The sequence below is a fragment of the Protopterus annectens genome, chromosome 2.part1 (genome assembly GCF_019279795.1).
Source record: "Protopterus annectens isolate FY-2018-M chromosome 2.part1, PAN1.0, whole genome shotgun sequence".
Lineage (NCBI taxonomy): Eukaryota > Metazoa > Chordata > Ceratodontiformes > Protopteridae > Protopterus > Protopterus annectens.
In genome coordinates this window covers 1,488,117,788-1,488,131,813 of record NC_056729.1, presented here as the reverse complement: position 1 = coordinate 1,488,131,813, position 14,026 = coordinate 1,488,117,788, and the positions used below count along the sequence as shown (strand labels likewise).

Genomic DNA, 14,026 nt, shown 5'->3' with positions numbered 1-14,026 from the left:
GCTCATCAGGCTAATGGGGCAGTAGTCCCCTGGGTCCGTAGTGGCTCCCCCCCCCATGTGGAGTGGGATAACTGTCACTGTGTGCCATTCAGCAGGCACAAAACCTGAGGTGAGGCTATGATTGAACATGGTACTTAGGTGGGGTGACAGTTCGTTCTGTAGTTCGTGTAGAACTCAGCCTGGGATGTTGTCTGGTCCCATGGATGCTGTGTTTGTGGCTTTGGAGAGTGTGGTTTTTACCTGTGCAGCCGTGATTATAGGAACTTTGCATTCTTCCGGTATAGAGATGGGCACTTTAGGGGGTGAGAGGGGGTGTAAAGTTAGCACTGAACCTATCTTTCAGGATGTTGGCAATATCAGTTGGGTCTGTATATTTAGTGCCATTGTGCTGTAACTCAGAGCAGATCTTAAGAAGCATAAAGTTGGCTTTGGAGAAATTTTTTACCATAGTTTCCTTAATGGGGGGTGGGGGCAAGATGTGGATATCTAGGGTAATTAGCTTATTGTCGGATCGGACCAATGAGGTGTTGACTTCAGGTGCGGAACACTGGTCATTCATGTTGGTAATGACTAGATCTAGGATATTGTTGCCCCTGGTGGGGGTGTGGATAAGTTGATCCAGGGCACTGAAGTTCATGAATTCCAGAAAGCATTGAACGAAGGAGCTGGTACATGAGTAGTTTTCCCAGTCAATGGTGGGGTAGTTGAAATTGCCCATTATTAGGGTGTTTGATTGAACGCTAATATTTTTCAGCACATCAAGAAAAGAGTGGGAATCCTGGGGCATGGTGGGGGATCTGTAGCAAGCTACAATTTGGATTGCAGTTTTGCCCAGAGTTAGTTGCACTTGGATAACCTCGGCTGCATTATGCTGAGCAACTAGCCTGGAGGTGTGGGTATCCTTAATGAATATGGACACACCTCCACCTTTGGTGTTCCGGTCCAGGTTACATGGCCGAAAAGTGTGGTATGAGTTATAGCCTGGTAGTGCAGGGGTGCTCCCTGGAGCCTTGAACCAGGTCTCAGTCACTGCACAGATATTGATGTTCTCCATTTTAAGGAGTGCCTCGAGTGAGTGCATTTTGAGATTTAGACTTCTAGCATTGAGTAGCATCACCCTCAGTTTTTGCTTGCCGGTTCCTGTTATGGTGGTGACTTTGTCATTTGGACCTTGCCTAAAAAAGGCACTATAGGGGCAGCAAGAACCTTAGCCAGTATCCGGAATCCCAGGGGTGACAGGTGCAGGCCATCTCTGGCAAAGCATCGTGGTCTGTCAACTATGTCATCTCAGGCAGACAGATACTGGATCCCTTTAAAATGACACCAGAAGCTTATCCAATTGTTGAGGTCAATCATTTTGTCCTTGTACTGCGGCATCATTCTGGGTGATGGCAGAATGCTACTCAGGGCTAGCGTCATACCTGCCTGGGCTACAAGATCGGAGAGCTCTTCCATGTCTCTTTTCATGTAGTCCAGGGAGGTACATCTCAGGTTGTTCACACCAACATGGACAATGACAGAGTCATATCTGTACTTGTTGTGGAGTGACCCGAGTGTGTGGGTTATGTGGCGGATCCTGGCACCCGATAGGCAGCTGACATTAACCTTCTCCTTGTTTAGCCTGGTGAGTGGGACATCAGTGTGCCTGACTATAGAGTCACCTATGACTAGTGGGTTGGGTACATTGTAAGTCCTTATTGACTGTGGTTGAGTGGCTCACTGAGTCTGCGGGCTATGTGTCATTTGGGTTGTGTTGGGGGATAGAGGTTGCTTGCATTTCTGCTTTGGAGGTCTCTGTTGCTTGAGCAGATTATTACTGAGAGCCTCCGCGAATGTTTTTGTGTTTCTATGTGTGGATTTTGGTGGTGCGGATTTAGTGAGACTATGTGATGAGTGTGGTTTGGTGCAAGTGTTTACCTTCTCCTCTTGACTGTCAACTTCAGTCTTGGTTGGAGAGAGCTTTACCTCCAGTTTGGCTAGATAAGTGCATCTCTCACAGGTTGTAGTGTTGGGTGGTAGGAGGAGAGGGTTGTCTGTGTACATGAGGCAATTTCTACATTGCCCCAAGATGCCCAGATTTATCAGATAAACAGGAGAGAACACTGGGAGCTGACCCTTGCACATGCCTGAATAAAAAAACTATTTTCATCTAGATAAGTGAGAAAAGTGAGTATAAGAGCTGTTTTTCTCTAAGCAAGTGAGGACAGTAAGTACCAAAACTGTTTTCCTCTAGGTAATGAGGAAGGTTGAGTGCTGTAGTAATTAGTAGGTTATATAGTGCTTACAACAAGTTCTGAACAAGTGCTGATCACGAATAAGCAAATTCAAGTACTAAAACTAAGAATCTGTATCTGGACTAAACTAGTTACAGGAAAGGGGGAAAACAAGTGCAAATGTGAGCTTTTAAATCAGAAAGTTGAGAGAGATGGAAAAACTGCCCAAACGGCCAATAACTACAATTTCTGGGCCAGAACCACTCCTTACGTGGTAGATAGGTTACCTAGTGCTTACCACTCCCACTGATAAGCTAGAAGGCTTCCCTCCAACACAGAAAGCTTGGGGGGCTCAGAAGCTTACATACAGTCCTGGATACAGCAAATCTGAATCTGGACTACACTAGTTACAGGAAAGGTAGGAAACAGGCTTAGATTTTATATATATATATATATATATATATATATATATATATATATATATATATATATATATATATATATATATACATACAGAAAGGTAGCTAAAACAGCAGTAAAAACAATTCAAATGCAGCGCAAGCTAGCACACTTGAGTATGTAGCAATGTTAGACCAAACAGTTTAAAAAAATGCAATTAAATTAAAAATGACTAAAAACAAGTGAAGAAGAGTCTATTAGGTAGAATGAGGTAAAGAGATGGGACTGGAGGGAGTGTCCCAGATCAAATCTACAGTGGGGGTGGGCAACTGCAAAAGCCTCCAAATTAAAACAGCAAGACAGGAATAGGGAAGATGGGTAGGGAAAACCAACATCTTCAGCAGAGATCTGAAAAACTATACAGTGAAGCAAAAATAACAGTGCACAACTCTGAAGTCAGCCAGCAATTATATAAAATTAGTCAAACAACAATTAAGAAGTGCCAGAAAAATATACTCAGCTCTGTATATCTCCAGATAGTTTGAAGAGCACTCTGTCAGGACACAGGAAGGCTCCAGCAATGATATGCAGGCTGTTACTAAGAGGGTCTAATTTTATGCAAGTAATCCTTGAGATAGTCAGATAACACACAGGATGTAAAACTAGTTATACCAACTTAAGACACAGAGAAATAGTGGGAGGGGGGGAAAAACACCTTCAGCAGAGATCTGAAAAACTATGCAGTGAAGCAAAAATAACAGTACACAACTCTGAAGTGCCAGAAAAATACACTTAGCTCTGTATATCTCCAGATAGTTTGAAGAGCACTCTGTCAGGACACAGGAAGGCTACTGCAATTACTATAAAAACATCTCTACACATTATTTTATTAAAAACTAATAATCCCTATTTGTACACAATCAAAAACATTTAAAAATCGATGTTAAAATATAAATATACACATATATATATATATATATATATATATATATATATATATATATATATATATGTTAAAACAGTAAACTAAAGCATAAAGAGAATGCATATAAAAAAAAATAATACTTTGCTGCCATCTAGTGAACTAAACGTTCTATACATTAACAAATATATAACATCAAAAATCAGTGTCAAACTGCCTAAAACCACGGAGTGGTCAATACCTGCATGTTAAAAATCTGACTTGTTTAAAACATTAAAAATCTAACTTATTAAAACATTAAAAAGTTTCTGAGGGATATATTAGGTTTAAATACTTATGTAGAAAAATGAATGAATAAATAAATACATACACAGATACGGTGCTAGGTCGCCCTTTAATTTAGCCACTCTTAATTTCAATACAGGTGCAAGGGAGACCATCTCATTAAGCCCTGTCAATTTATTCACCTCAAGGACCAACTGCTAGTACACTTCTCTATATTCAGTTTGTGTCTCCCATGGTGACCCAAGAATATCCATCTGGACTTCCTCTAGCACAAAAGATAAAAAGGTAGCCTCTTTGCATGTCAAAGTATGTTTATAAAGGGCATTCCTATTACTGCCCTTTTTAATATCATAACTGTGCTCATCTATTATTCTTTTTAAGCGCCTTTCGGTCTTTCCTACATAAAAACGTTCACATTTTCCACATAGGGCCAAATATACTAGCCCTTTAGAGTCACAGTTAGAATAACGTTAAGCAGGTTAAAAAGCTTAATTAACTGATTTATTGTTTTAATTGCTTTATTGGTGAAGTGTTTTTAGTATAAAATGGGAGGGACTTGTGTTTGTAACCATTCTAATGAAGTCTTGGATGAAAACATACTGAGAACTGTGTTCAGTGTTATTTTTACTGGGTATGCTGTGCTGTGTTATTAAAGAAGTTTGTGGGCGAGCAGCAGCTATCTGAGTGCTTTTTCATATAATAAGATAGGTTATGGAAAAGAACTGGGTAATATTTAATGATGATGCTGATATAAATTCCAAGTTCAGAGGAGGTCTGTTTATAGTTTACCGAAGGGGTAGGTGTTTAAAGAACTTGCTTGAGACATGTGATCCAGATAGTGGTACCAGAATAAAGGGTATAAAGAAATATGGTTTTGCCATTTCTGCAAATATGTTATGGTTGGTGCTGAATTTATGCTTAAAGGTAGGTTGATTAGAATGAAACATAAATATAACTGTTTATCAAAATATGTTGTTTATATTGCTTTATGTCAGGCTTGCAGTGCATACTATATGTTGGAAAAACAGAATGAGCCTTAAAATAATGTTTACATGAGCATTTATATGACATAAAGAACAAAAAGAGCACCAATGCATTGGCAAAACACATTATTATGGGTAACCCTGAATATCATTTTAAATTTACTGTTCTTGAGCAGATTACACCTAATGCTAGGGGTGGTTGTCTCCCTCTCCAGTTAGAAGTGAGAGCGCTATACTGGCAATTGTATTTTAATGCCTTTAGTTATCCAGGTTTGAATGAACATTTTTTATTTATTTTATTTTTATTTTGCATTTGTTGACCGGGCTAGTCCAACTGGATATATGTCCATTTTCAGCAGAGGCCCGGGGAGAAAAGCTCCACATGCAAGCATTTGTAATAACAGGTAAAACATTAAGCATGGTTATAATATATATGTCAAAAATCATTAGATATTAAGTAAAAAGCAGAAGCTGAGAGATAGAGAGTGTATTTTGTTAAGAGTTTCGTAAAGCTAAAAAAGAAAAAAGAAAAAAAATTGCGAGTACCTAGATACATGAGGAAAGGTAGTTATTTACAGCAGAAAAGTTGAGAGTACCTAGATACCCAAGGTAAGCTAGTCAGGGTTGCTACAGGGGCAGAGCCAGTGGGTTCTGAGGTGTGTTTTGAGTTAGGATTTGAAGCAGGGCAGAGAGGAGATTGCTGTGAGATTGTGAGGAAGAGTGTTCCAGGTTTTTCCTACTGTGTTGGAGAACAAGGATTTGCCAGCTGAGTTATTGGGTTTACTAGTCAATATAAGTAGTTTGTCGGAGGAGTGAAGGCTTTTAAGATTGCAGTACGGAGTGATAAGTGAAGTGAGAATGGGGGTGTTTATGAGTTTGTAAAGGATTTTGTGGGCTAAGGAGATCTGGTGAAATAGAATTTGGTTTTGTAGTTCGAGCCATCGTAGTTGCCTTAAGTTTTGGCAGTGATGAGTTCTAAAAGTAGAATTAGTGGCAAATCTGGCAATATTGTTGTAGGCAGCAGACAGTTTGCTGAGGTTAGCTTTGGACACTGAAGTGTAGATGGGAGAGGCATACAGGAGAGTGGAGATAAGATGGGTCTGAGCAATGGAAGTTCTGGCAAGTGGAGTAAGGAATGTTTTAATTCTATAGAGGGAGCCTAGTTTTCTGTTAACTAATTTTATAGTACTGCTGATGTGTGTGTCAAAGGTCAGACTGTTGTCTATTTCAACTCCTAGGAGTTTGGTAGTTGGATCGGATGATATGTTCGTGCCATTATTTGATGTGACACAGAAATTCAGTGGAGAGAATTTTCGGGTTGGTGACAAGAGTAATAATTTGTTTTTTTTGGGGTTCAAAATTAAGCATCGTTTGAGGAACCAAATTTCTAAGGTTTCAAAAGTCTTTTGGGTGAGAGAGTGCAGTACAGAGGGGAATGAGGCAGAACAGATTAAAGTAGAATCTTCTGCATATTGTATACAGGTGGCAGGAGAAATATGAGTATGAAGATAATTAATGAAAAATGAAAAGAGGAGAGGGCCAAGAATTGAGCCCTGGCCAAGAATTGAGCCCTGGGGGACTCCTAGAGTAATGGGAAGGTGGTTGGATAAGTTATTTTGCCACCTCACTGCCTGTTTTCTGTTGTGCAGGTAAGAGTGGAACCATTTAATTGAGCTTGTGTCAAGTGCAAATGATTTAAGTAAGTGTAACAATATTTCGTGATTGACCATATTAAAGGCTTTGGATAGGTCAATAAATATAGCAGAGCTAAGGGTATCATTGTTCCTATTTTTATTGATGCAGTCTGTGAAGGAGAGGAGGACAGAGGTGGTGCTATGGTAGGGTCTAAAACCATGTTGACAATTAGCTAGCAGATTGTTAGTTAACAGGTGTTTCAGAAGTTGCTTCTGGACACATTTTTCCATGATTTTAGCAAGAGGAGAGAGCAAGGCTATGGGTCGGTAGTTAGAGAGTTCAGTTGACTTTCCTCCTTTATGAAGGGGAATAATATGAGATATTTTCCAGAGAGAAGGAATGTAGCCTTCTTCAATGGTTCTGTTAATCAGGATGGTGATGGGATAGGTCAGTGCATTAGCAGCAACTTTTAGATACAGAGCAGGTAGATGGTCAGCAGATGGAGAGGATGGTTTAAGTTTATGTAGCAGAGAACGAATGAGTACAGAGGGAACAGGTTGAAGTTGAAATGTGGGAATGGAAGTGTTAGAGGAGGAGGAAAGACAGGAGATATCAGGGGAGAATTGATTGGAAAGAGACTGGACAGTTTCAGTAAAGAAGGTGTTAAAGGCATTGGCAGTCTGTTTGGGATTATCTTGGGAGGTGCCTGCTGAGCTTGGAGTGTCCAATTGGCCAGGCTTCATGAGATTACTTATTCCTGTCCAGAACTTTTGTGGGTTATGCAGGTTAGCCTGTTGCAAATGGCAGTAGTAGTTTCTTTTATCCAGAATTACTGCTTTTTTTGTAATGTTTCTTATTTGTCTAAAGTTGAGTTGGTCAGTGGGAACTTTAGTACTGCAGTATTTGGACCAGAGTTTATTTTTCAAAATAATCTTTTGCCTTGTGTCCTTTGTTAGCCAAGAGGCGGCTCTTGAGGAAAGTCTGATGCACCTTGTGGGAGCATGTGCGTCAAGAATAGATAGGAATTTAGAGTTAAAATATGTCATGGCATCATCCAGTGGGAGGTGTTTAAGAGGAGACCAACTGCATGACCTAAGTTCTGCTTCAAATCTATCAGGGTTAAAAGTTTTGTTTGTTCTAACCATTTTGTATTTTGTTAAATTAGGGGTATCAGTCTTATGTCTAATTAGGTAAGTAAGGGCATGGTCACTTATATCATCAGGCAGTGTACCTACTGTATATGTTTGGTGGTGGCTATTTATCAGAATCCAGTCTAAAATGCTTTCTTTGTTGCTAGGTTTATTTGTTCTGGTAGGGGAGAGAATAGTTTGTGAGAAACCATGAAGATTTAAGAGGGTGGAAGGGTTAGCTGAAGAGCAGGTATTCCAGTCTATATTGACATCTCCAAGGACTATAGTTTCTTGTGGAAAGTGTATGGCCAGCCAGCTAAGGATTTCTTCTAAGGTACTACTGTTTTTGCCTGGGGGCAGGTATATGCAGATTATACAGATGGATTTGTAAGCATTAATTTGGAGTTTGGATATAAGGATTTCAACATTACGTTTGGAGGGAGGTTTATCCTGTAAGGCAGTGATTTGCATCCCTGATTTATAGAGGATTGCTACCCCACCACCTTTTTTATAGTGCAGTCAAGTCGATGGATGTTGTAGCCAGGGGGAATAATCTCTTTGACCTGAATTACTGGTTTAAGCCAGGTTTCAGTCAAGCAAAGGATGTCAAATGAGTGTACATCAAGTAGTGCATGAAGGGGGGCAATTTTATTTTTAATGCTGCGGATGTTAAGGTGAGCTATCATTATAGAGTTTGAGGGTTTGGTTAGTTTTTTTGAGTTAGAGGAGAGAGTGCAAAGTGGGTTTGCAGTTGTGGTGTTGTTTGGGCCTGGGTTGGGTTGAATGTCACCTGCTAGCAGAGAGAGGATTAATCGTTTTAACCAGTCAGAGGGTTTAGGGGAAATGAGTAGTGATTTTCTGTCTTTTTGATGGGAGTAGGTAATGTGAATCTTTCTATGAAATTTTGTAGCTAGGTAGCTGGGAGAAAATATGAAGTTAAAACAGTGATGAGATGAATTTATGGTAATTAAAGTTATGTGTTTGGAGAGAGTATTAGCTTCTGAGAGGCTATAGTGTTCATAGGAAGTTAGAAAGTAGGGTACAATAAGGAAAGGGAGAATTGAGAATGCGAGAAGTTGCTTTGAATGTGATGATGTTATTGAGTAGGCATAGTGACAGGAGAGTAACAAGGAGTTAATTTGTTCCATAACATGTCTTTTAAAACTGAAGGCTCTTGATAAACAGAGACCTGAACATTTATTATGTGTTTTTATAGTTTTATGGTATTGTTTTTAAGGAATTATAACATTTTAAATTGACTTTTTTATGAAAGTATGTTTCACTTTAAAACTTAAATGGTCTCAACTGTCATATGATGTAATTTGGTGGTCTATTTATACTGGGAACGGGGAGTAAAAATTACTTCTGAAGAAGTCCTGTAAAAACAAGACGAAAGCACTTCTGTTTTTATTTTTCCTGTGATTATTTACTAAAGGTTACTTTGGATTATACTGCTGTGCTCATTCTGTTTCTCTTCCCTTTGGCGGCGGTGTGGATTTGTGGTTGTTCCAGGTTTAGGATCATTATTAGAAGTGCTTGCAAAGGTATTTTTGTACCTCAAGCAGACCTCAAATAATTTTTCCTTGGGTAGTCAGCAAATATTGGAGATGTGATAGGGAAGAAAGATGTAGCTGTGAACATATGTTTTGGAAGTGCAATAAACTGGCAAATTTTAAAAATTTCCTACAGAGTACTCTGTCAGAAATACTGTGTAAGCAAATGGCTGTAACTAAGGAAATTATTTTTGAGCTTGGAAACAGGAGCTGAGATTCTTAATTGTCTAGACAAAACAATGCCTTGTTAAGTTTAATTCTATTATCTGCCAAAAAAGCAATTACTACAAAATGGAAATTAATGTCTAAATCAACTGTATTTGAAGTATTGAATATTATGAAAGAGATAGAAAAACTGTAATAGGGATCTTTAGAAAAGGGAAGGAGGAAATTACATAGAAATAAATGTAAATTGTAGGAACAATACATGCAAAATAACATTCAGGAGGAAGACCAAAGTTTAAGGGAAGGCAGCAATTTATGTAAAACTGACCTGATGATACTTAAAAAAAAAAGAAAAAAGAAAAGATATGTGATGTAAAATGTATGTAAATGGAAAATAATATTAATATGGTTTGTTTTCCTTTCTGTTAATGTATGTTTGCCTATGTCTTAAGCGGTTGTTTCAAAATATACATATCCATAACCATTAAGCATAATGTCTGCCATACTGCCATATCATGTCTATTCACTTTTCATTACAGATGTCTTCCACTCCATACTCCATTTACTTGCATTATCACTGTTTAATGTTATGACAGCCCACAGCCTGTGATATATAAATCCTGTTACTTTTTGCACCAGTCTCCTTAAAAAACAAGCAATCTACAGATTAATCCAATAACAATGTGAAATGCAATACCACCTGTGCAGAAGCAGGAATTTTCCATAATGCCTTTAGCCACAGATCCACCAAAATGCTCACTTCATCCTTATTGTGGAGGTATATATTAGTAGCATACAGTGGGAAACATTGGGTATACCACATTCATCTTGCCTTTTGTTTTTAAACACCAGCTAAAATTAAAGCACTCTTTTTTGATAAGTGCAAGAAGAACTGCTAGACCTACCTGTCTGATCTCCTACATATCAGTCCAATACATACCTCACTAACTCACCCATCAACTTTAATAGCACTGACCATATTAATGCTTACCCCCGCATATTAAATATGGCCCAACTCATAGTAACAGTAACAACAAACCAATCAAATCATCAAAATCAACAGCACCGGTCTTCTAGATTTGATTGCATATGACTAGCACCGTCAATTCTGGAAAAAGGACTGCCAGGCTGAGAAGGGTTTGATACAAACCCTGTTTAAAAAAGACCACACTGTAACACTGTATGCTTAAACAGTTGCAACATTCAACCACTGCGACATTACAACAGAGTTACAACAGACATTACAACACTGTCAAAAAGAGGAGCATTTTCCTTTCAGCATGTCTGGGAATACAGTTAAGTAACTACTGTCTTGACTATAATTATAGTGACCTGGGAAGGGTCTGTAGCATACAATACTGCTAATCTGAAAGCCACTAACAGACATATAATAGTGGCACTCAAGGGCACTTTGATTAGCAGTGTCATAGTTTTAGTTAAGTCAAACTTCTCATCTGACCTAGCATAGAGTATTTTTTTCCTCTCCATAGTCAATCAACCCATTCTTTCCACATCAGTGGAGAGATGGTCAACTAGGGGGGCATCATTCAGACAGCCACCAGGGGTGGGTCAATGTTTTTTGTTTTAATTTCCCCAGCCCATAATACCATGCACATAATGAGAAGTAAGGTAATGTATGACATGGTATATCAGTGGAGTCCATCCCCTCATTTTCATAAGGCGCATTCTCTCCAAACATCTCTGCCCACTTCCCGCTGCACAAGTAGCAAGCTTCCCAGTTTCCACCAGGAAGTTAGCACTAACCAATATGTGTCTGAGTGTATGCATACCTCACCATTCCCCCAGAGAGGTTAGCTGATCATGCCCATTCACTTCCCCACACACACTCCCTGCTTTGATCCTCAACTGCCAAGGCCACTAGGTCAAACCCCAGCAGCCTATGTCACAGTCAAGGACCCGTCCCCTGCACCAGGAAGCCAGGTGACCTAGCTAATAATTCTAAAGCTTGTACAGAGTGTTCCAATGATGGAGAGCTTTGATACTTCCAAAAAACACTTTGGCAAGTGCTGTGGCAGAGGAGTATCCAGGGCCACTCATTTTTAAAGGACTGCCTTAGCCCATCATAAACTATTCAGTCCCATTCTAACTTTTTTCATTGCACCTCATCCAGAGGTCTTAGTCTCTTGGGTCCTGGGATTTTTGAAGAAAGTGATACTTGAACCCAAATTCACTTGAGGCTCTCATCTTTCAAAGTAATGTCTATTATTTGGCTTTCTAAAGGCCTATGCTGAATGGACCCTAAGCTGGCTAATTAGTTCTACTTGTCATTGCCTCATCTGGCAGTTGGCACAGAGGGCTAAGACTATGAACTGTTGACAAGCTACTTCCTGTGGTACATCTAATTACCACAGCCTTCATAAGAATACTGTTTGACCTTGAGTAAGCCACTTACCAGGAAGAGCTTTGGGGTAATTTGAAATTTGGTATAGGCTCCGTAACAGTCTCCTGCACAGCATGCAGAGTAACTACCTATAAACCTAATCTATGACAGTTTGCTTCAAGAATTCATCTGTTTCAAAAGACGACAAATAAAGTGAAATACATTTTGCTTCTTCTGGCCAACTTTAATGTGGGTAAGAATTGCAGATCAGTCCTGACACCTCTTCCTCTGGTATGTGTGATCACAAGCACAAATTCTCCAGACCATTAGCTTTGTTTAATATAAGCTCTTTATCCAAATTAGTCAAACATCTAATTATAAACAGACTTTAGCATCTAAGATACTTGGGGTGTTTATCATAATTTTTGCTACCTATTCCACTGAAAAAAAGTTAAGTCACCAGCCAATAAGAGAAGGAACACAGAGTATATCTCTTGGCCAAATACCTCCATATCTTCTGGCAGCCTTAAAAACACAAATTATCGCTCTTCCTGGAGTAATTTTCCATCTTGTCTATCTTACTTTGCAATAGAAAAGTTCCTTGCAGTTTCTGATGGTCTGTCTATTTTATGACTCAGTTCTAAAATGCAAAATGTTTCCCTGTATTTAAATGGCACATTTTGTTAGGGCATCAAATTTTCCTTCATGTTTTATGAGGGTCTCTATTACCTGTAATGCACAATTCGGGACTCTGATGCACAGAGATGGAATTTCCCATAGTCTCCTTAATATTGCTCAATTCAGCAAATTATAACAAAGGAACTGCAACAAATGTATCCTGGTTCTGGCATCTTATGTATCCAGAAATCCCAGACGCAGCAGAAATGAAAGGCCGCCCCCACATTCAGTCAAGAATGCACTATCTGCTGACACATTTTTTTTTTAGAACTGTAGATCACAGAATGACTTGATGTTAATGGATTTAGTCAATCTCTGAGGTAAAGTCACAAGATGATGGCGCTGTTATCTTGCTGGCTTATTAATGCCTTTGAGATCAGTCAATGAAGTTACCCAAAAACTGCAGTGGCTTATGTTTTTTTTCGAAAACATTAAATCACTCTAGACTGCTCTGTTCAGGCAACTCCTGTCAAGGAGTTGTATGCCATTGTGGCTTGTTCTTGAACACTCTAAACATCTGCATATCATACACATTGTTCTATATGATGATTCTGCATATCATACACATTGTTCTATATGATGATTCTGCATATCATACACATTGTTCTATATGATGATTCTGCATATCATACACATTGTTCTATATGATGATTCTGCATATCATACACATTGTTCTATATGATGATTCTGCATATCATACACATTGTTCTATATGATGATTCTGCATATCATACACATTGTTCTATATGATGATTCTGCATATCATACACTTTTTTCTATGTGATGGTCAATTACATATCCAGAGCATCTGACTAATACTAATGCATATAATGCTTTTATACTGCTTCACACTAAGAATCCCCCAAGTATCTCCTAAAAATGTGGAATGTGTAGGGTATCTACCTAATTATCAGTTGTTAAATAAATTGACAGTACATGAAAGATATACAATAACTAGCACCCACAGACATTTACAAACATAAATCACAATGTAAAGTGCTACATTACAAAATCTTGTGACTAGGCTAGCAATTACTACGTGCTGCAGCCATGCGTATGGCATGATGCAATAATCAATCCTGAAGAACAAACTACATAAGAGGAAAAACAGGCAGCATGGACTTGACTAAAGAAAAACAGTAAACAACTTAAGTACAGCTCTACAAATAAACAAACTGTGTATGGATTTTATGTTTGCTGTTAATCTTCATTTAAATAATTACTACTTACCAACTGCATAACCAAAATTCAGTGACACTCCTGCACTACTGGTTACTAATTTAGAAGATCAATATACAGTAATGGTATTGCATGTTGTACTTACTGATGACACTTTGTCTTTAACAGCCCTTTGTATGAGGAAAACAGCTGCCCTCAACATGCTTTTCAGTTCATCTTTAGAGGTTTCCTCATGCTCTTCCATCAGCTTTTTGTACACTGCCAGTAATGCATCTTCTCGATAAGACCACGTTTTTGAATAAGCACCTGCAACCTAATACACAGAAGAAAAGTTAAGCATGTGGTTAGCTGCAAGGATTCTGTACAAAACAGCATACAATTTCAAAAAGTTGAATTCATTCTAGTTCACAGGTAATAACTAGGCAATCAGTATGCAATCCACTGCAAGCCTATTCAGCATTTCCCTCCAGACTCAAAGAGGGCAAGACAGGATAATCTGCGGGAGAAATTGAGCCTTCCTATCCAATTATCTAGGTTTACTTT

At 38.7% G+C, this 14,026-nt stretch overlaps 1 protein-coding gene across 1 annotated transcript in view; it reads right to left on the bottom strand.

Annotated features, from left to right (window-relative positions):
- The window catches only part of CEP104 (centrosomal protein 104), a 2,320,447-nt gene that overhangs the window by 1,390,935 nt on the left and 915,486 nt on the right, over positions 1-14,026 (bottom strand). The window contains 1 exon segment of the mRNA XM_044062948.1: positions 13,629-13,796. Coding sequence (XP_043918883.1) covers positions 13,629-13,796 — 168 coding nt within the window.